The following is a 24,099-nucleotide window of genomic DNA, read 5'->3' on the forward strand; positions in this document are numbered from 1 at the left end:
CCTTTTGTCTTTCACAGCTCTGTTTACATGTCAAGAATGCATTAAGGCAGAAGTTTTTCAAGATCTTTTAGAGTGTAGACACGGGAGCCAAACCATCTAAGGTTATGTCTCAGTTCTGTCTGTGTATAATCCTGAGTGAGTAATTCAGTTTTTTTATGCCTTAGTTTTCACATCTATGAAATGATGCCTGCCTCATGAGGTTGTTGGGATGATTATAAGAATTTATGCAAAACAGAGAGTGTATGGCCACAGCAAGTGCAGTATACATGTTAACTGTTAATATTGGTATTTTTCTATCATGTGGAGACAGGACACAATTTAAAAATCCAAATAAAAGCAGTATCTGTGGGAGATTAATGTGATAGTGAAAGTGTGTATGACAGAGAAATGAGAGCAGCAGAACTTTTGCTTTCAGAAATTCAGAACAATATATTTTATTACATTTAGATGTTTGTGATACATACACATATATAGGAAATCTGAAAGTTATTCAGAGTACGTCCATAATTTTGTGTTGAATGGTATAAATTTTATTTTAAAATAGTTTAACAAAATTCATCTTGATTATTATTTTAAAATGAAATCCATTATATCAAAATCGCAAGCATTTAAAAAGTTATGAAAGTCATGATTCAAGTCAACAATTCTGTGTTTTGAGATCTGGTGGGTAAACATGATTTCATTTGTCTATGAAAAATTTACTCTGTTCCCTTCTTGCTTTTTCAAGGCTTTCAAAAGTGATCATTCCTTTTGGCAGCTGCAGCTTACTCTTTTCTGTTTCCAGTATGTTCTCAGCTTCACCTTAAATAAAGTACAGAAATGTACAAAGTGACAAAGGGGTAATCAGCATTTTGTAAGAAGATCTACTTGCTGTATTCCAGTGACATGATGTAACACTGTATGGAGGCATGCCCCCACATCTCACTGTTAAATATCTTGCCTACTGTCCCCGGGAGAACTGACCTCCCAAAGGAAATACTATAATGAATACATCAGATACATAAGATACATCAGATTCCAGAGACTTTATTTGACAGAGGACAGAATTTTTAAATATAGAAGAGAAACAATACCAAGTAATATTGTTTGTTCCTTGAAGGAAAGTCAGGATGGTAAGTTTGAGTTGTATCAGGAGGGGATTAGGGTGGAGAAATCACGTACAGTTCTTCTTATTGCCCCTTCTTATAAGTGACATGAGAAAAAATAAAGTTTGCTAAAATCTCTAATTTTTCAAGAAAGCTAATCTTTGACTTGAAACTACTTATAAATATCCCAAATAAATGCACACACACACACATATATATACATTTTTATAAACAAGTCCTCTTTTAAATAATAGCTCGTAATTTCCTGGGCCCAGTGACTTCTGCCAACTTTTATTCTTTAAGACTAATTAGCAATATTTGAAAAATTATAATATATATTGTTGATATTCCATATACTTTCCTTGAGAATAAAGGTAATTGTTTTCTTTAAGTATTCCTCTTTTAACACACAATTAATTTATATTCCAAATCCAATAGGGCAGGCTACAATCTGTAAATTATCACAGCATTCCAACTATCTGCAAACATGTTCCCCGCCCATAGTCTAAAATAGTAAATTAAAAAAAATAGTAAAATTGTATGTAATTCTGCAGACTATTGACGGCAGACTAGATGTTTCCACATGAGAGTACCTTCCACATGACAGATTCTTAGTATGTGTTAACAGAATGGCTGATGATAAATTCAGTTAAACAGGAAGTGTCTATCTTGGAGTGATCACTAGTTAACAGGGCTATATGTTATAGTCTATATATTTTTTTAAATGGTAAATTTCTCAGTGGGTTCTAATTTTTTTTTTTAAACAAGAAATTTCCATTTCCACAACATATCTTGGAAGTTAAACTTTTATACTCTATAGATTCTAATGGGCCTGTAATACAAGTATATCCAAAATGTATAAGCAAAATGTTCCTAGAAAATAAATTTTCCCTTCGTTAGTAATATCTTCAAGTGAATGCTCTATAACAGAGCTGAGATTTTTTAATACTATATATTAATTTGTATGAGGCACTGAGAATTCTAATGTGCATATAAACAATGAGACACAGTTGAGCTCAGACCAAAGAATTCTTAAGCAGATGAATAACATGAAACTGAACAGGTTACTGAAATGAATTTTAACATAAATAAATCAATTTGTACAGTTAGTTTTCAGCCTAAAATAGAATTGTACTCCAAAAGTTAATTTGTAGATCAGTGTTTTAGAACTCAGAATACATTTTCCACAGTGATATATGCTATAAATTTCTAGGCAACCCACAAGACACAGCTTAGCCCACTATATAGCTGAACTGTGATACCAATAACGTCTGACCCCAGAAGACATTTTAACCTAGGATCTTTGTGAAAAATATACTTCTCTTTTCAAATGGGGATTTTTAAAAATTTATTTTTAATTGGAGGATAACTGCTTTACAATATTGTTTTGGGTTCTGCCATAGAGAAGGCAATGGCACCCCACTCCAGTACTCTTGCCTGGAAAATCCCATGGACAGAGGAGCCTGGAAGGCTGCAGTCCATGGGGTAGCTACTAGTCGGACACGACTGAGCAACTTCACTTTCACTTTTCACTTTCATGCATTGGAGAAGGAAATGGCAACCCACTCCAGTGTTCTTGCCTGGGAATCCCAGGGACGGGGGAGCCTGGTGGGCTGTCGTCTACGGGGTTGCACAGAGTCGGACACGACTGAAGCGACTTAGCAGCAGCAGCATAGAGCAACATGAATCAGCCTTAAGTGTACATGTCCTCTCCCTCTTGAACCTCCCCCCTCAACCCTCCACCTCATCCCACCCCTCTAGGTTGACACAGAGTACCACATTTAGCTCCCTGTGTTATACAACAACTTCTCATTAGCTATCTCATTTACATATGGTAATATATATGTTTCAGTGCTACTCTCAGTACATCCCACTCTCTCCTTCCCCTGCTATGTCCAGAGTCTGTTCCCTGTGTCTGTATCTCTATTCCTGCCCTGCAAATAGGTTCATTAGTATCATTTTTCTAGATTCCATATATATGCATTAATATATGACACTTGTTTTTCTTTCTGACTGACTTCAGTCTGTATAGCGGGCTTTAGGTTCATTCACCTCACTAGAACTGCCTCAAATGTGTTCCTTTTTATGGCTGAGGAGTATTACATTGTATATATGTACCACAACTTCTTTATCCATTAATCTGTGGATGTATATCTAGGTTGCTTCCATGTCCAGCTATTGTAAATAGTGCTGCAATGAACATTGGGGTCCATGTGTCTTTTTCAATTATGGTTTTCTCAGGGTTATACGCCCAGTGGTGGGATTGCTGGGTCATATAGTAGTTTTATTCCTAGGTTTGTTTGTTTTTTGTTTTCTTAAGGAATCTACATACTGTTCTCCATATTGGCTGTATCAATTTACATTCCCATCTACAGAGCAAGAGGGTCCCCTTTTCTCCACACCCATTCCAGCATTTATTGTTTGTAGATTTTTTGATGATGGCCATTCTGACTGGTGTGAGGTGATACTTCATTGTAGTTTTGATTTGCATTTCTCTAATAATGAGCATTGTTGAGCATCTTTTCATAAGTTTGTTGGCCATCTGTATGTCTTCTTTGGATAGATGTCTATTTAGTTCTTCCTACCAGTTTTTGATTGGGTTGTTTGTCTTTCTGGTATTGAGCTCCATGAGCTGCTTATATATTTTGGAGATTAATCCTTTATCAGTTGTTTCTTTTGCAGTTATTGTCTCTGTCAAATGGGAATTGTAAAGAACATGTAATCCCTCTATCTTCCTAAGTCTGTGAATGAAATGTTTTACATCCTACTTCCAATACCTACAGAGGAATCTGCACCTTCTCCTTCCCCATACCATATCGGTCCCTACAGAGCCTCAGGGATAGTCATGAGCCTACAGCTCAGGAGAGAACAGGATGCCAAAAATGCAGGCTTGAGAAACACTGTTTCCAGTATGCTCTGGGCTGAAGGCTTCAGGAGTAGGGAAATAGTTATCTTCATGAGCAGTATGTGGTGGTGGGAATCAAAGACACAGATATCCTGAACTGATGGGAAACCCTGTCTTTCTGGGTCAGGAACAGCATCTGTGTCAGCCATGCTATTTTCAAGGGCAGTGAGAGCCAGAGTTCAGTGTGAAAGCAGCATGGTACTGGTGAATATTTAACAACACGCTTCCCAAAACAACAAAACATGTGTATAAGCTTATTATGTACATAGCTTATTATAAATTTTGCTTATATGAAATGTGTGTAGCACATAATTTATAAATAATAACATGTACAATACTCTTTATCATGAATTCCAAATAGCAAATTGATCCTTAAAGAATGTTTTTATTGATTTTTGCTGAACTCTTTTACCCATAGCTCACCTATAACAGTTGATGAGAGAGTATAATTCAACATGAATGATGGTTGCTGTTTTTATTTATGTTAATAAGGAGGACAAAACTGAAACAAGGACGAATGTTGGAACTTGTTTGAGAATGCTGTGAACTTTGTTGAATCAGATAATAGTTTTAAAATATTAGAACACTTCCTAAATTTTTTAATGTTATTCACAATATGATGGCTCTGCAGTACACTTTTAAGATTAATATACATTATTAACATTTTCTTTATCATTTTTTTTAAGTCTAGACCATGGGTTGGCAAAATTTCTTAAAAGGCCAGATAGGAAACATCTTAGGCTTGTGGGCACTTTCATATCTGTTTCAGTGAGTCGTCTCTGACATGGAAATGGAAAAGTAGAAATGAATGGGCACGTCTGTGTTCCAATAGAACTTTATTTTCAAAAATAGGTGGCCAGCCTGTAGACTACAGTTTATCAACCACAATCAACAAAACAGTAGGTCAAGCCTTAATTTGGGATTTGCAGATTTCCATGGTGTAAACACTCCCACCATGACCAACTTTAAGCTGACATGCCAGTGGGATGGCATGGAAGTCAGAGTTGCATCTGTATTTTATTGTGTCTGTATACTGTACCTGCATTTCCACCATACGGATACAGTAGATATACATAACTTGAAGAGATATACATAACTTGAGAGTATAGATAATAGTAAAATTAGAGACTGATAAGCTCTGAGTATGTATTAATGTTTCTTATATAATTCAAACTATTTATTTTCTGTAATTTATTGAATTGTAAGTTTATGTACTTTAATTTTTTTTGAGTATAGTTGATTTACAATGTTGTGTTAGTTTATATCATTTAATTTTTAATAATGACTGTATTTAACAAACAGCTTACAAAATTCCAAACATTTGACAGTTGGCTCTTGTGAGCTGTGTAAGAGGGGACAGAAATGTTGGTCAATGGTAGCTCAGGGAGAGTTGGGAGGACTAGATCCTTGAACCGAAAAATGAATCAGAAATTGAGACTCTGGTTTACCAAAGACTTACCTTTCATTCTGTGTATAAGGGTTCCATAGCCCATGTCATACTGGTAGGCAAGGACAAAGCCTAATGGAACCATAGGAAAGATGAGGACGGGCTTCTTCCCTTTAATTGCTCTGATTCAGGAACAAAAAATAATTAATATAAAAGAAAAACCTGTAAATACATATCTCTGTACTCAATTAAAAAAAAAAGTTACCTGCTTTTTGGAAGAATATCCTACATTTCAGAAGGTCTTAATTCTCTATGGAGATAGGATTTCCTTATTCATAATTCCTCAGCAGATTCTGCAGTTCTCTGGTAGGGTGTATGAGCCTATGATTTGTTCATCTTTATTTGATGTTGGGGCTCATATTACTCATTTTAAAATATGTAAGTATTGATATTTATCCCTTAGGGATTGTGAGATGAATTTGTAGAGACCTTCTAGCTTGGCGTAAAGTCAATCCTCTCCCTTATTTATATTGTAAAATGAAGAAAGGTACAGGAGAAATCTAAGAAACTAAAGGCAGAATTAACTATTACTATCCTTGTTCTACAGAGTTACCCCCAAGCACTAAGCTATAAGAGTTACTTTGTTGACATACATGTGTTAGACTATTTACGTCAAAGTCCTATTTGGCCAACTTAATAATATAATCATGGCAAGACAAAAAGAAATGGAAGAAAATTTTAAAATAAATAGTAAACATACCCAGCTGTTAAAGAGACTGCTGTAATGCCAAAAAAAGTTCCAAAATATTTGAGGAATTCCCGAGACCAAGCAATCTGCATAGCCATCTGTCTTTCTCTCATTTCATTCTGCATTATTAGCTGCCTTTCCAGCTGTATAAAATAAAAGACGAAAGTATGGTTATACATATTTGAATCTGAGCACAGAGTTAGTAATCTGCTTTTCCAGTGCATTTTCTTTCTTAAAATTTATATTATTTATATAACTTATAATTATAAATAATTTTATAATAACATATTCCATTTTTGTATTTATCAAAGAGGGAAGAAAAAAAATGGTTTGGCATTATTTATACCAGTTCAGTTCAGTCACTCAGTTGTGTCCAACTCTTTGCAACCCCATGGACTGCAGAACGCCAGGCTTCCCTGTCCATCACCAACTCCCTGAGCTTGCTGAAACTCATGTCCATTGAGTCGGTGATGCCATCCAAACATCTCATCCTCTGTCATCCCCTTCTCCTCCTGCCTTCAATCTTTCCCAGCATCAGGGTCTTTTCCAATGAGTCAGTTCTTCCCAGCAGGTGGCCAAAGTATTGCAGTTTCAGCTTTAGCATCAGTCCTTCCAATTTGTACTCAGGACTGATTTCCTTTAGGATGGACCAGTTGGATCTCCTTGCAGTCCAAGGGACTCTCAAGGAGTCTTCTCCAACACCACAGTTCAAAAGCATCAATTCTTCAGTGCTCAGCTTTCTTTATAGTCCAACTCTCACATCCATACATGACTACTGGAAAAACCATAGCTTTGACTAGACGGACCTTTGTTGGCAAAGTAATGTCTCTGCTTGTTAATACGCCTTCTAGGTTGGTCATAGCTTTTCTTCCGAGGAGCAAGTGTCTTTTAATTTCTTGGCTGCTGTCACCATCCGCAGTGATTTTGAAGCCCAAGAAAATAAAATCTCTCACTGTTTTCATTGTTTTGCCATCTTTTGCCATGAAGTGATGGGGCTGGATGCCAAGATTTTGGTTTTCTGAATGTTGAGTTTTAAGCCAACTTTTTCACTCTCCTTTTCACTTTCATCAAGAGGCTCTTTAGTTCTTTGCTTTCTGCCATGTGTGGTGTCATCTGCATATCTGAGGTTAATGATATTTCTCCCAGCAATCTTGATTCCAGCTTGTGCTTCATCCAGCCCAGCATGTCGCATGATGTACTCTGCATATAAGTTAAATAAGCAGGGTGACAATATACAGCCTTGACGTACTCCTTTCCCAATTTGGAACCAGTCTGCTGCTCCGTGTCTGGTTCTAACTGTTGCTTCTTGACCTGCATACATGTTTCTCAGGAGGGAGGTAAGGTGGTCTGGTATTCAGATAACCATGATTACTTATATATCCCTTATCATAAATAATTACTTTTAAGCTTTATATTCCATACATTTTCTATTTTCTTACTAAAACACACCATGAAAATTTTCCTTGCAGTGTCAGGAAGTGAGGAAGATAACTGCTTTTTTCTCTTTAAATTTTTCCAATTTCTCTTCAAGCACTCCTATCCCTAATACTCATATCACCCTCCTTGAGTATTATACCTTATTTGCCCTAAGGAGGTACAGTATATACCACAGAAAATTTTTTGTTAAAAGGGTGGGTTGAGCTGATCTGTTTTATTTTAAACAATGCTCAAATGTTAGCGCATCAGTTTTGCAAAGTATTTTGGGAGCTCAGCTTGGATGGCTGTTAATCTGGAGATTCTCTCATTAAGAACAAAAATACATTTTACAGCAGCTAAAATCAGAATCCACTTAACATTAGAAGGTTAGTCTGGTATATAAAAATTGTTAATGGGAATAATTCATAGTGCAATCATTTCCAGTTCTAATTGAAATTTTGAAGTGAAGTGAAGTGAAGTCGCTCAGTCATGTCCGACTCTTTGCAACCCCATGGGCTGTAGCCCACCAGGCTCCTCAGTCCATGAGATTTTCCAGGCATGAATACTGGAGTGGGTTGCCATTTCCTTCTCCAGGGAATTGAAATTTTAGACAAGCATTTAAATTAGAAATTGATTCTTTAAGCTTGATTTAAAAGTGAAAACAAAAGCAGATTGTAGGAAGAATTCATTATGTAGTTATCCATTTCTGGGAAAAGATACTTCTGATATTTGTATACACATGCAATTTAAAAATAAAATATTTCACTATTATAAGAAAATAATGGTTAATTCCTGAAATTGAAAAAGATATTATTTTTGCATGTTCTCCTGTTCTAATTTGTATGGATCTAAGAGTTCTGCAGAAAAGTGAGCCTGACCCAGTCATGACCAATAAATCTTAGATTTGCTGCTGTTTAATCCCTCTAGTGAGCAGTCATTTCTTTTCAAAGACAATGCTAAACAAAAACCTAAACTGAATAGCTACAGAGAGGGAGAGAAAGGTCAAACTGAGAAACAAACATAAGTGTAATTAGAGTTTTATATTATAAGATTTTTTATGCTATAAGCATTTTCACACAGGCTTTTTGTAAACATAATTTTTTTAGTTATTTCTTTAAAAAAATTTTTATAGTTGATTTACAATGTTGTATTAGTTTCAGATGTACAGCAAAGTGATTCAAAGTGATTCAGTTATATATATGTATATATACACACACATTCTTTATCAGATTCTTTTTCATTTAGAGTATTATAGACTATTAAGTTTCCTGTACTAGAGAATAGGTCCTTGTTGATTATCTGTTTTATATATAGTAGTGTATATAGGGTAATCTCAAACTCCCAATTTATCCCTTCCCCCTACTTTCCCCTGTGGTAACCATAAGTTTATTTTCTTAGTCTGTGTGTCTGTTTCTGTTTTGTAAATGAATTTGTCTCATTTTTTTTTTAGATCCCACATATAATTGACATCATGATATTTGTTTTTCTCTGTGTGACTTACTTCTCTATGTCCATCCATGTTGCTGTGAATGGCATTATTTCATTCTTTAGTGTGGCGAAGTAATATTCCATTATATACAGTACCACATCTTTATCCATTCCTCTCTCACTGGACATTTAGGTTGCTCCCATGTCTTGGCTATTGTGTTAATAAACAGTGCTGCAGTGTACATTAGGATGAATGTATCTTTTTGAATTATGGTTTTCTCTGGATAGTTATATGCCCATGAGTGGGATCCCTGGATCATATGATAGTTCTATTTTTAGTTTTTTAAGGAACCTATAGTGGCTATACCAATATACAGTCCTACCCCCAATGTAGGAGAGTTCTCTTTTCTCTACACCCTCCCCAGCATTTATTTCTTGTAGACTTTTTAATGATGGTCATTCTGACTGGTGTAAGGTGATATACCTCCTTGTTGTTTTGATTTGCATTTCTCTAATTAGCTTCATTGAGCATCTCTTCATGTGCTTTTTGTCCATCTGTATGTTTTCTTTGGAGAAACGTCTATTTAGCTCTTCTACCCATTTTTTGATTAGGCTGTTTTTTGATATTAAGGTGCATGAGCTATTTGTATATTTTATTTTGTTTATTTATTTATTTTAATTTTTAAAATTTTTATTTTTACTTTATTTTACTTTACAATACTGTATTGGTTTTGCCATACATTGACATGAATCCACCACGGGTGTACATGCGTTCCCGAACATGAACCCCCCTCCCACCTCCCTCCCCATAACATCTCTCTGGGTCATCCCCGTGCACCAGCCCCAAGCATGCTGTATCCTGCATTGGACATAGACTGGCGATTTGTTTCTTACATGATAGTATACATGTTTCAGTGCCATTCTCCCAAATCATTCCACTGTCTCCCTCTCCCTCTGAGTCCAAAAGTCCGCTCTACACATCTGTGTCTCTTTTGCTGTCTTACATACAGGGTCATCATTGCCATCATTCTAAATTCCATATATATGTGTTAGTATACTGTATTGGTGTTTTTCTTTCTGAGTTACTTCACTCTGTATAATCGGCTCCAGTTTCATCCATCTCATTAGAACGGATTCAAATGTATTCTTTTTAATGGCTGAGTAATACTCCATTGTGTATATGTACCACAGCTTTCTTATCCATTCATCTCTTGATGGACATCTAGGTTGTTTCCATGTCCTGGCTATTATAAACAGTGCTGCAATGAACATTGGGGTACATGTGTCTATTTGTATATTTTAGAGGTTAATCCCTGTCAGTCACATCATTTGCAAATATTTTCTCCCATTCAGTGGGTTGTTTTCTCATTTTGTTTATGGTTTCCTTTGCTGTGCAAAAGTTTTTAGGTTTACTTAGGTCGCATTTGTTTATTTTTGTTTTTAATATTCATTGCTGTAGGAGGTGGGTCAAGTCAAAAAAGACTGTAATTTATGTCAAAGAATGTTCTGGCTAAATTTTCCTTTAAGAGTTTTATAGTATCGATCTTACATTTTGAGTTTATTTTTGTGTATGGTGTTAGAGAATGTTCTAATTTCATTCTTTTATATGTAGCTGTCATGTTTTCCTAGCACTACTTATTGAAGATAACTGCATTTTCTCTATTGTATATTCTTGTCTCCTGTGTTGTACATTAATTGACCATAGGTGTGTCAGTTCATTTATGGGCTTTCTCTCCTGTTCCACTGATCCATATTTCTGAGACACATATTAATTAAACTGAAAAATTATAAACAAAGAGAAAATATTAAAAGCCACAAGAGAAAAACAACAAATAACATACAAGGGAACCCCCATGAGATTACCAGATAATTTTTCAGCAGAAATTCTGCAGGCCAGAACGAAGTAGCATGAAATATTTAAGGTGAAGAAAGGGGAAAACCTACAACCAAGGATACTTTACCCAGAATATTCTACCCAGCAAAGCTTTCATTCAGATTCAACAGAGAAATCAAAAGCTTTACAGACAAAGCAAAGAAAATTCAGCACCACCACGCCAGAGGAAAAAGAAAAAGCTACAACTAAAAACAAGAAACTTATGAATGGGAAAGCTCACCAGTAAAGATACACCTGGGGCTTCTCAGGTGGCATTAGTGGTAAAGAATCCACCTGCCGATGCAGGAGACATAAGAGATGTGGGTTCAACCCCTGGGTTGGGAAGATGCCCTGGAGTAGGAAATGGCACTCCCAATCGAGTATTCTTGCCTGGAAAATTCCATGGGCAAAGGAGCCTGGTGGGCTACAGTCCATGGGGTCACAAAGAGTAGGACATGACTGATCAATTGAGTACATACAGAGATAAACATAAAGTAAAAGCAGGAAATAATCCACACACAAATATGATATCAAAATGAAAAATTGTGAGAAGAAGAGAGTCCAAATGCAGGATGTTGGAAATGCATTTAAAATTAAAAGACCAACAACTTAAAACAATTTTTCACACACACTGAAAGTGATAGAATGGAAGGAGGTATTCCATGCAAATGGAAATTTTAAAAAAGCTGCAGTGGTAATACTATATCAGACAAAACAGACTTCACAGGCTGCTGTAAGAAACAAAGACACTACATAATGATCTCCAGTAATATGAGGTACCCTGAGGAGTCAAATTCATAGAGACAGAAAAGTAGAATGATGATTGCCAGGGTTTGGGGAGAGAGGGAGTCGAGAGATAGTGTTTGATGAGTACAGAATTTCAGTTGGGAAAATGGAAAAGGTGGACGGTGGTGATGGTTGCACAAAGGAGCGTGATGAAAGGGTTGAGAATGTGTGTGAGTCCTGCAGCCAGACTGCCTGCAGCCAGACTAATGCCACACTTACAACACTGTGTCCTTGGGCAAGTCACTTAATTTCTCTGTAGCTCAGTTTCTTCTATAAAATATAGAAAGTAATAGTAACTACCTTACTGGGTTGTCATGAGGACTACATTTTTAATGAGAATAACATGTAGAAATACTACAGCCCCATGGCTGAATTCCAGAGAAGGCAATGCCAGTGTTCCCGTACTGGCAACACTCCAGTATTCTTGCCTGGAAAATCCCATGGACGGAGGAGCCTGGTAGGCTGCAGTCCATGGGGTCGCTGAGTCAGACATGACTGAGCGACTTCACTTTCACTTTTCACTTTCATGCATTGGAGAAGGAAATGGCAACCCTCTCCAGTGTTCTTGCTTGGAGAATCCCAGGGACTGCGGAGCCTGGTGGGCTGACCCCCACAGACAGGGGTCTATGGGGTCACACACAGTCGGACACAACTGATGCAACTTAGCAGCAGCAGCATGGCTGAATTCAGAAACATCTATTAAAATTTAGACTTCCCAGGTAGCTCAGTGGTAAAAAATCCACTTGCCAAGCAGCAGACATGGGTTCAGTCTCTGGGTCAGGAAGATCCCCTGGAGAAGGAAAAGGCAACTCACTCTAGTATTCTTGCCTGGGCTAGCCCATGGACAGAGGAGCCTGGCTAGCTACAGTCTATGGGGTCACAAAAGAGTTGGACATGACTTGGCGACTAAACAATAACATTAAAATTTTAAATACACCTACCCCTTGATCTGTCAATTCCACTTTCAGGTCAAGTCAAGACTTAATGAAAAATGGTTGTTTTTTTCTGTTATTTGTATCATCATCATAATTATTCCTATGAAGCTATTTATTCTGACATGGAAAAATCTTTCAGCCTATCATATGTGTGTGTGTGTGTGTGTGTGTGTGTGTGTGTCCTTGGCTGTATATGTATTTCCCTTGAGATCTGTTTCTTTCCTTATCCCCATCACCACTACTTAATCTTAGTCTTCCCAAGTCCTTCACTTAGCATTATACTCTGGGTTCATTCTTTATGAGTATAAAGAGGTTAGATACCATACTAGGAAATTAAGGTCACATGATAAGCCTACAACTGGGTCAGGAAAAGAAACTGTTGACTAGGTCCTGCTCACACCACCCCTCAATGAGGAGCGTGTCTGGGGTGTCTAACGAATAGCTACGTGTGGCCAGAATGGAATGAGCAAGGGGGAAAGTGATAGAAGGTGCAGTCAGAGGTGACTAAGAGATAGATCACCCAGGGCAGTGCTTCCCAAGCTCTAACATGCATATGAATCATCGGGATGTGTTAAAAGCAGATTCTGATTCAGTAGGACAAGGAAGGACACATGATTCTGTATTTCTAATCAGATCCTATGTTGCTGTTTTTAGAAAATAGACCATATTTGAGTACAGTGTAGATCTTGTAGGCCTTTGCTGGAATTTTAGTAAAAATTCTAAGGGAGATGGGAAGCTACTGGAGTGCTCTGAACCAGAAGTGTGGTTTAACATTTTAACAGAGCAGTCTGACTTTTAAGAATATCGTGTACCTAAAACCCATGAGCACATATTTTTACCACTCACAGCAGCAATGCTCATAATAGATCCAAATGAATCAATGTAAATATCCATTAACAGTAGGATGGATACATAAATTATGATATATTCATATAATGGAATTCTAAAAACCATGGAAAAAGAATGAGTTACTGCTACAAGTAACAATGTGGATAAACCTCACAGACATTAACTTAAAAAAAAAAAAGAATACACACTGTATGATCCCATATATGCATGTGTACATGCTAGGTTGCTTCAGTCTTATCCAACTCTTTGCAACCCTATGGACTGTAGCCCCGCAGGATCTTCCTTCCATGAGATTCTCCAGGCAAGAATACTAGACTAGGTTGCCATGCCCTCCTCCAGAGGATGATCCCATATATATGAAGCATTAAAAATGGCAAAATTAATCTATGGAGGCAGAGATCCAGATAGTGGCTGCTTTTAACAGTAGGAGAGGCAGGAGGAAGCCTCCTAGGTTGCAAATGTTATATATATTGATCTGGATGGTAATTATATAGGCATAAATGTATTTAGAAATTCACCTCTATACACAAGATCTGTACACTTTTTACTGTGTCTATGATATACTTCAGAAGAAAATAAGAGGTTGTAAGGGAGCAGGGTAAAAACTGCAAAAGCCACTGGGAGGCTGTAGCACTAATCCAAGGAAAAGATGGGGGGCTGGAATAGAGTGATAGCAGTAGAGATACAAAGTGGTTGGACTGTGGAAATGTTTGGAATTTAGAACTAAAAATTGTTTTCTGATGGACTGAACAAAAGGATGTGAGAGAAGGGGAAGAGTAAGAAGTGATCCCAGGTTTGTAGTAGCCTGAGCACAGCATACTGGTGCCACTTATGGAGATGGAGAAGCCTGTAGGAAGAGTAGATTTGGTGGATGAGAATGGGGTCAAAATGAGGAATTGGGGTTTGCATACGTTAATTTGAGATGTTTGTGGATATACAGGTGGCCATGTCAAGCAGGCAGTCTGTAGCTATAGCCAAAGTCTGGGCTAGCCATAGAAATTTGAAGTCATCAGTTATATAGCTGGTGTTTGAAATTATGAGACTAGACAAGCTCCCCTAGGAAGTGGGTGTAGATGCAGAAGAGAACACAAGTGTGATCTGAATCAGGGCCAATCCAGGAATGTACAGGAGTCAGGGAGAAGAGGAGGCAAAGGGGTCTGAGCTGGTGTGGTCAGGGAAATAGGATGAGAACCAAGAAATGCTTTCCCAGAAAGGAACTAAAGAATGTGCTTCAAGGAGTGATCAGTGATCAACCATGTCAAGAGCTGCTGAGAAACTGAGTGTGATGAAGACTGAGAGATTAATTATATTGACTAGTAAACATCTGAAACTATGCCTATCACATAGTAAGCATTCAAATATCATAGGCTACATGAAGAATATCATAAAGCCTGTGTAAATCAAATCATTGTTCTTGGCAGGAGATCGTGTTTTACAGTGAAGAAAGTAAATGTTCTTCAGCAACAAGCTCACTCTTTTACTCTTTCCCTCCAGCTCTTGATATTTTGGCTTAAAAAGGGCAAGAGTAAAGGATCTTCTCCTAGGGAAATAGACTAGCTTTCAGTCCTAGAGATGATAGACAAATGAAGTGTTTTATTGGCCTGTTCTGTATCTTAAAGACTTAAAGGGAATGTCCTTCTTCAGGGAAACAGGAATACCATGTATTCAACCTCCCTGTGCTTCAGTTTCCTCATCAACAAAACGGGATTATCATGCTTATTTCATGATGTGTAACAAAGATTCAGTTAAGTTCAGTTCAGTCACTCAGTCATGTCCAATTCTTTGTGACCCCATGGACTGCTGCATGCCAGGCCTCCCTGTCCATCACCAACTCCCGGACTCATGTCCATTGAGTCGATGATGCCATCCAGCCATCTCATCCTCTGTTGTCCCCTTCTTTCTCAGCATCAGGGTCTTTTCCAATGAGTCAGGTCTTGGCATGAGGTGGCCAAATTATTGGAGTTTCAGCTTTAGCATCAGTCCTTCCAATGAATATTCAGGACTGATTTCCTTTAGGATGGACTGGTTGGATCTCCTTGCTGTCCAAGGGACCCTCATGAGTCTTCTCCAACACCGCAGTTCAAAAGCATCAATTCTTACAGGTATTAATATACACAAAAGTTTAGAACAATGCTAAGGCACATAGTAAGTGCTAAATAAACAGTAGATACTTATCATATTATCATAATGATATCAGTGTCCTCCAGCTAAAGACTACCAGGAACATGCCTCTAATTTTAAAAAAAAAAACATCATGGACCTGCTGCAGTGAAGGAGACACATACTGTGGGAACTGTGAAGAGTCTCAGTGAGAAGGTTTTAGAAAAAGATTTATACCATATAGACTTGTGCCAAGTGATTTGGGGGAGGTTCAAAGATCGTTTGAACTGGGTACTGCCAGAAAGTTGGAGTGTTTCCCATGACTGGAGATCTTAAGCCTTCTTATCTAGAAGGTAAAAAAAAAAAAAAAAAAATCAAGCAGATCTAAATGGCAAATAGTAAAGACGCAGCAGCACTCCTATCAGTCAGGGCTGAGGGTGCTCGGTCATTCTGCAGTTTAGACAATGTTCCTACCTTTGTTTGCTAACATAATTACAGAGAGGTCTTGCCTGATGGTGGTGATCTGTGAAACTGTCTCAGCAGGGACTAGCTGAGAGTGCCACGTCCGCTCCTAGCTGTCAGTTGGATAGTTTTCTTTCTCATTCTGTGTAAAATGACCTGTGCTTTGAGGGGGTGATTAAAAGACTTCAGGAAGACTTTCAATTTCCTCTGACAATATCTGACTAATGAGTCATCAAAGAGAACGTGGAGAAGCGGGTGAGAGGGTCCACTGATTGAGAACTCTGACTGCTTAGTGCTAGATGCACCCATCATCCGTGCTTTGCAGATGAGCTGCTCTCTGGGACCTCTCTGAAAAAGACAGAAAATTAATGGGTGACTCAAAGTGAGCCCAGGGAGAAAGTATCAACAGGAGGTGAGAGGAGTTTGCTTCTGGCTCTTGGAGCAAAGGGATCCTGGCACACATTGCAGGATAAGATGGCATTCTCCTAGGTAACCTCAAGCCATTAGGAAGATGAAGTGGAAAAAATAGCTTCATAGTGAGTAGGAATGACCTTCCCTGAGGGACGGAGCCCATGGAAAACTCCCAGCCAGAATGTACATCCGGAAAACCGAGATACCAAAGAGAAATATCAAGGAAGAGAAAGGAAGTTTCCAGGGGTCTGAAATGTAAACAACCAGGGATGGTGGTGTAGTATGGCCACTAGCCCTCAGAAGGAATCTTCTGGTTCAGATAATCATTGTGGAAATGTGGGGGACTGAATACAAGCTTTCTAGAAGGTTCTGAAACTCTGGTGCCAGCCTTCATTTGAATCAGGCTAGGAAGGTTTTTTATTTAGAATTCCAGCATTTGCTCACTCTACCTAGTTAAGTCCTTGTTTATATTTTGCTTGCCTTTCTCCATGTAAAATTATCCTATAAAACCGTGGATTGCCAGAAAATGACCTGACATGTTGACAGAATTAAGGCAGCCTTGGAAGAAAACTTATGACCAATCTAGATAGCATATTCAAAAGCAGAGACATTACTTTGCCAACAAAGGTCCGTCTAGTCAAGGCTATGGTTTTCCTGTGGTCATGTATGGATGTGAGAGTTGGACTGTGAAGAAGGCTGAGCGCCAAAGAATTGATGCTTTTGAACTGTGGTGTTGGAGAAGACTCTTGAGAGTCCCTTGGACAGCAAGGAGATCCAGCCAGTCCATTCTGAAGGAGATCAGCCCTGGGATTTCTTTGGAAGGAATGATGCTAAAGCTGAAACTCCAGTACTTTGGCCACCTCATGCGAAGAGTTGACTCTCTGGAAAAGACTCTGATGCTGGGAGAGATTGGGGGCAGAAGAAGGGGACGACAGAGGATGAGATGGCAGGATGGCATCACTGACTGGATGGACGTGAATCTGAGTGAACTCCGGGAGTTGGTGATGGACAGGGAGGTTTGGCGTGCTGTGATTCATGGGGTCGCAAAGAGTCGGACACGACTGAGCGACTGAACTGAACTGATGTTAGACCAGTTTCAGGATCTGAAAGACCACAAGAGAGGTCAGATAGAGTGGGCTCAGGCAGAGAGGGCCAAAGAGGCAGGCTGTGGAGTTTGGAGAAACTTCCTGCCTGGCCTCTATCCCCGTGGGCTCTAAGAGCACAATAAATATTATTACATCATTCTCACCCTTCCTCTACAATGCTTATTCTCTGTGGTATTACATAATTCACCAACCAAGTTGGAGTCTGTGGCTTTGGATCCAAAGAGATCCAGATGATCAGCCTCCTTTGGTTACTAGTTACCTGATCTCAAGCATGAAACCCTATACCACAGTTTCCTCAGCCTGTAAAATGCAGCCAGTAATACCTTCCTTGCAAGGTTACTGTGAGACTTAGAGGTAATATTTGTAAAAAGGCAAGCCCAGGGAGGAGGAAACAAAGGATGATGAAGCCAATCAAATCTACTGTGATGCTTTCCACATCTCATGTCAAGTGGGAATATTTTGGGAGAGGAATTTTTAAATGTCTTCAAAATATAAAATGACTTTAAAAAAATCTATTGACTAACATAATGCTCAACTCAAAGGGACATTTGTTATTTTGCACTATTAAGTCTCCCTATCCTAAATATCAAAGTAGCAAGATTTTCTAAGAATAGCAATTGAAGGATATATAGCATATCCTAATAGCCTGAAAAATAATTGCTGAACAGATGTTAACCATGAAAGACGTTATAATTTGTCTCTGATGTTTAAATGTTTCTGTGTATGTAAAGGTCATTAAGTTTACCTAAAATCATTGGTTTGAGTAAACTCTGGATAAAGCAATATGATATTGATTTTGTGCTAAATCAAAATAAGATTTCTTTCTACAAAATCGCAATTGATGACATTTGTTTACTTAAGGTATAATAGGAAATAGCCAAGATGTCCTAAAACATTGTTGGGGGTGGTGGGGGGGTGTCAGATAATAGAAGGAAGTCATAACCTACTGCAATACCAATTTTATCTACATCATCGTATTTCTCATGAGGGTAGCATACTTTGGTTTTGTGTTAGAAAACTCCACAGTAGTTTGTCACGTGTAGGAAACAAAGGTGACGTCACATTGACCAGTTCTTAGCAGCTTTGGTGAGAAGCAGTGAGAAACTGGTGTTGATTGAGCTCTGCCTTCCATGCATCACCTGTCATCAGTGGCACAGATTTTTCAGACCATCCTCCAGAATCAAAGGTAGGGTCTGTGGCTTCGAGGCAAGAGTAAGTTTGGCCCTTAACTCTCAAACCATGAAACGAAGCAGGTAGCCTCATAGGTGTCCTGGTGTGTGCACTGATTTTTGTGCTTTGTCCATCTCAGCTGTCCTCAATTTTTTTAGCTAGCCAACCCATGCTGAAGTTGGTGAGTTAACTGGGTTCAGTATTAAAATTTGAACTGAAATTCAAAGGGAAAGTAAAAATTTGAACTGAAATTCAAAAGGAAAGAAAGGTTGGCTGGAAAGCCTCAAGTAATTTGGATGTACCTCCCCCTTACCCACTGCTAGCATGCTAAAGGTTTTGGGCATCTTCTCCCCAACTGGGCAATCCTAGGCCAACCTCCTTGGCTGCAAAAATGCACAGAGGTGAGAAGCTGGCCTGGCCTGGGCAGAACTGAACTGATTTCTTAGAAATCTGACACCTGTACTGTGAGATCTGGATGGCAGACAGGCAGCAAATCTCTTAGAACAACAGTTCTGGGGAACTAGCTGCTGCTGCTAAGTCACTTCAGTCATGTCCGACTCTGTGCGATCCCATAGACGGAAGCCCATGAGGTTCCCCGGTCCCTGGCATTCTCCAGGCAAGAACACTGGAGTGGGTTGCCATTTCCAACTAGGGTTTAATCAAAATGAGACTTAAAAAGGCTGAACACTGCAAATGCTACAGTTAGTTATGTAAAAGTGCAAATGCTGGTTTGAATCTTGGCTCCACTGTATACTGACAGCGTGACTCTAGGCAAGCTACTTAACCTCTCTGTGCTTCAGGTTCCTCATCTATAAAATGGGAATAATAATTGGATTGCCTTACTAAGTTATCATGAAATAAAATATGAGAATACATAAAATTCTCAGAATAGTGGCTGGCATTTACTATGCACTCAGTAAAAATTAGTTACTAGTAGTAGTGACATATTTCTTTATTAAAATAGCTAATGGATGTGAAAAATTATTTGCAGTGTTACAGTAAAGAGACTTCACTCTGCTGTTTTCATTTTCCCTCTTGGTTGATAGAAGTTGGGGCAAGGGTTGATGAATTGTTGCTGCTGTTGTTTTTTAGTCACTAAGTTGTATCCAGCTCTTCTGCAACCCCATGGGCTGTAGCCCACTAGGCTCCTATGTCCGTGGGATTTCCTAGGCAAGAATATTGGAGTGCATTGCCATTTCCTTCTCTATGGGATCTTCCCAACCCAGGGATTGAACCCATGTCTCTAGCTGGGCAGACATATTCTTTACCGCTGAACCACCTGGGAAGCCCAAGTTGATGAATAGTATTTATTTTTCTCCTTCCATCTACTTAATAATAAGAAGTAGGTTTGAACAATGAAAATCTCATAATAATATGAAATAAATTTTAAAAGGCTTCTGTGTATTTCTAATATCTCCTGTTGACTTTCAGCATATGTACTGTGAAAGGTATAGATTTTTTTAAAATTAGCTCTAAGCAGTTAAATAATGTTTGCTGTAAAATCTCACTAAGGCAAGTATAAATAATTATGAATACTTTTTCATAACCATACTTCTCAAAACAGTTTCTTCTATATTTTAATATGGTCTTTCAACATTAATCTTTTTACTTAGCAGCAGCAGATATGTGCTTTCTCAAAGGGAAATTTAGATTAACAATTTTTCTTTTTTTTCTCATCTGTTATTTTATTTTGGTTCCATATATTCTGTTACTAGTTTGTAGTTTATATTCAGGTTTTTATTGCTTTAATAAGGGCTTTCCTGGTAGCTCAGGTGGTAAAGAATCTGCCTACAATGCAGGAGACGTTGGTGCAATCCCTGGGTTGGGAAGATCACATGGAGAAGGAAACGGCAACCCACCCAAGTATTCTTGCCTGGGAAATCCCATGAACAGGGCAGCCTGGTGGGCTACAATCCACAGGATCTCAAAAGAGTCAAACACGACTCTGATTAAACACACACACACATTTCTTTAACAAGTTGATAATAAAGACCAGCTAACTCAAGGAATGAAGTAATTTCCTTCTAATAATACTTAATCATTTGTTGATTTAAAGTAAAATTAATCCTTCCTGAGTAGATTCCAAAGATAATCTGAATAGATTAGGGATCTAAATGTTTTTAAAAATATATAAAGCTGTACAAATACCATAGGGAATCATGGGTGACTGCCTCTTCAACTTTAATATAAGAAAAGGCTTTCAGAATAAAGACTCAAAATGCAGAGGTAATAAAGGATTATTCATTTGAATACATGAAAAAATTTTTAATTTTTTTCATGGCATAAAAACCCCATGATAAAAGTAAAAGATAAATGACAATCTGGGAGAAAATACTTGCAATATATTCCACAAACAAGAGATCAATATTGCTAATGTATAAAGAACTGAGAGACCAGGGACAAAAACCAATGAACAGATAGTTCCCAAAACAAGACATATAAATGGCCTTCAAATGTGAGAAAATGTTCAAGTTTACTCATAATTAAAGAAATGCAAGTTAAAACAAGGCTGAGGTACCATTTCTTGCCTATCAGATTGGCAAAAATTAAAAAGCAAGACTACACATTCTGTTGTAGAGACTGTGGGAAAATAGGTATTCTCAAATTGGTACCTTTCTGAAGGGAAATACCTAAGTGGCAATACCTAACAAAACTATAAGGCACCTGCCTTTGACCCAGTCGTCCTACTTCTGGAATTCTAGTCTGACGGTATACCTCCAACACAACAAAAATGTAAAAAACACAAGGTTATTCACTGAAGCACTATTTATAACAGCAAAATATTGGAAATAATCTAAGTACTTCTGGTAGGCAGAATACTGCCTCTCCCCAAAATAAGTCCATGTCCTAATGCTCAGAATCCATGAATATATTACATTACATGGCAAAAAGGGCAAATGTAATTAATTAAGGAACTTGAGATGGGGAGATTATCCTGAATTATCCAGGTTGGCCCAATGTAATCGCAAGAGTCATTGGTGAAAGATGGAGGCAAGAGAGTCAGAGTTAGAGAGAAAGATGCTACACTTCTGGCTCAAAGAGGGAGGAAGGCGACATGAGCCAAGGAATTTGGGCAGCCTCTAGAAACTACAAAAAGCAAGGAAAGGGATTCTCCCCTAAACCTTCCAGAAGGAATGCAGCTCGGCTGACAGCTTGATTTTCTTCCAATGAGACCCATTTCAAACTTCTGGCTTCCAGAACTGTAAGATTATTTTGTGTCTTGAAAATTTGTCATACTAATAGGAAACTAATACAGTGCCCAAACATAATATGAATAAATTATAATATATCCACACAGTGGAGCATTATGCAGCTGTTAGAAATGAGGAACAGCTCTATGAACTGACTGGAATGATCCCCATGATAAACTGTTAAATGAAAAAAGCAAGGTACTAAAGGGTATCAGTAGTATGCTACCCTTCATGTAAAAAAGAAGGGGACATAGGAAAATACACGTCTCTCAGTCTATTGTGCAAAAGATGCAGGAAGGGTAAACCGAAGACTAGGAGATCAGACACTTACAGAGACAGCATGGGAAAGGATGTATAAAGAGGATATTAGGCATAGGTTAGCAAGGATGAGGACGGAGGGATGCTTCTTTGAGTGTATAGCTTTTGTATAGCTTTAATTATTAGAATGTTTTGTCTCATGTACTCCCCTACCCTGTAACTAAACTCAACCTGGATATGGAGAGAATACAAAGTATAACTGTATTGCAAATAAAATAATCACCCTGAAGGAGCCTAGGAAGAACTAATCTAATTTACAGGAAAAGAGTACCTTGACTTGACAGTGTAAAAGGGAAAAGAACATGCAAATAATGTTCTCTGGTTAGTGAACCTGTTTCTCATCAGGATACGTATTGGCAATCCTGTAAATATTTCATGTTTCCACTAGGACTGAAGTGAATACATTGTAGAAAATGAGAGCCAGGTTTTTCACTGTTTGGGAAAAAAACTTAAATATAAAGAAAAAGGAAAGGCCAGAATGAAACATCATAATGCACTGGAATTAGATGCATCAGGATGAACTCATGGTTTAGAATATGAAATACTTCTATGTATAAGTCTGTGTATATCCATGGGTTGGTATATAAATACATGTCTTTGCTGAAAGGATCTAGGAATAATGGCCATAGCAGTAAGCACACTTAGAGCCCAGATCTTGGTTTCTAAACACCATTTTCTAAAAACCAGGACTCTTTGAACGAGTGATTAATTCCAGGCCTGGGACAGGAGCAATATATATGAACTAACTTATGATCACAGATAATGAGCAAAAAATGATGGGATATGCCAAAGGGACATAGGAATCAACTGGAAGGAATTCCCAATAGTCAAAATAACTTCAGCCATAAAATAAATAATCATGGTACTAAATTATAACCCATAGAATAATATGTCCATACAACCATATTGGTATAATAAGTGAATAAATACATGGAGATGGAATAGCTTTTCCAGTGAACAAATATAAATGGAATGAAGGAAATAAAAAGTTACCATTAGGCAAACACCACAGTAATCATTTTTCCATGTAAGATCCCACCAATGGATGCTAAAAGCAGTAGGCAAAAGTTTGAGGAGAAGCAAGACAGTAACAGACTCTCAACATATCTCTTCAAAGATATTTATCAATAAGAAAAAATAGTAACTTTCCTTTAACCAAGTGACCAAAGTTTAACATTACTAGTAATAAGACCTACCAACAGTATTCTCTGATAAGATGCAATGAGAAAGACATAACAGCATTCTGTGGTGTAAGAATAAGGTGTAAAAAGCGCACAAACTCAATCTGGTCTTGAGAAAAAGTTGGAAAAACCCAAAGTGAGAGAAATTATACTAAATAACCAGTACTTATACAAAAAGTACTTATCATGGAAGCAAAGGAAAGAATGAGAAACTGTCACAGAGCAAAGGAGACTAACAGGAAACAACAGTTAAATGCAATGTGAGATCTGGGATCCCTGAAACACAAAAGGAATATGAGGAGAAAACCTGGTGAAATTTCAAAAGATCAGTAATTTAGTCAACAGTGTTGTACTGATGTTAATTTGCTGGTTTTGGTCACTGTACTATGATTTTATAAATTGTTAGTATTGAAGAAAGCTGAACAAAGGGTATACGTAAACTCTCTCCTATTGATGGTTTAGCAACTTTTCTACAAATATATTATCTTAAGCTAAAACATTTCTTAAAATCTGGATTCACTCTAATTCTGCATTTTAGTAACTTTATTCAAGAATAATGATATTTTAGCTTTCCCTCTTATATTAAGTATTAAGGATGTTTATAGGGTTATTTTTTCTCTCTAAAATCCTTCTCCCCCTGTTGCCCCATATTTTAAGGAGGAAAATGATATAGGAACAAGACACATATGAGAAGTCTAAAGATTTTAACAGCAAGCCTACCTTACATTATTTCTGAGATAAATGGGAT

General features: G+C 37.8%; 1 protein-coding gene across 4 annotated transcripts in view; it reads right to left on the bottom strand.

Annotated features, from left to right (window-relative positions):
* Positions 1-403: 403 nt before the first annotated feature.
* Positions 404-24,099, bottom strand: part of PLGRKT (plasminogen receptor with a C-terminal lysine) — a 42,795-nt gene continuing 19,099 nt past the window's right edge. For 2 of the 4 annotated variants that reach the window (XM_042243424.1, XM_042243423.1), the window contains exons 4-7: positions 15,750-15,858; positions 6,138-6,268; positions 5,450-5,559; positions 404-801 (exon numbers count right to left, since the gene is read on the bottom strand). In XM_042243424.1, coding sequence (XP_042099358.1) covers positions 680-801; positions 5,450-5,559; positions 6,138-6,268; positions 15,750-15,833 — 447 coding nt within the window. In that variant the 5' untranslated portion in view covers positions 15,834-15,858 and the 3' untranslated portion in view covers positions 404-679. The remainder of the gene's footprint in view (positions 802-5,449; positions 5,560-6,137; positions 6,269-15,749; positions 15,859-24,099) is intronic. The other 2 variants (XM_004004361.5, XM_042243425.1) reach the window with 1 other exon arrangement.

This window comes from Ovis aries, chromosome 2 (assembly GCF_016772045.2).
Source record: "Ovis aries strain OAR_USU_Benz2616 breed Rambouillet chromosome 2, ARS-UI_Ramb_v3.0, whole genome shotgun sequence".
Taxonomy (NCBI): domain Eukaryota; kingdom Metazoa; phylum Chordata; class Mammalia; order Artiodactyla; family Bovidae; genus Ovis; species Ovis aries.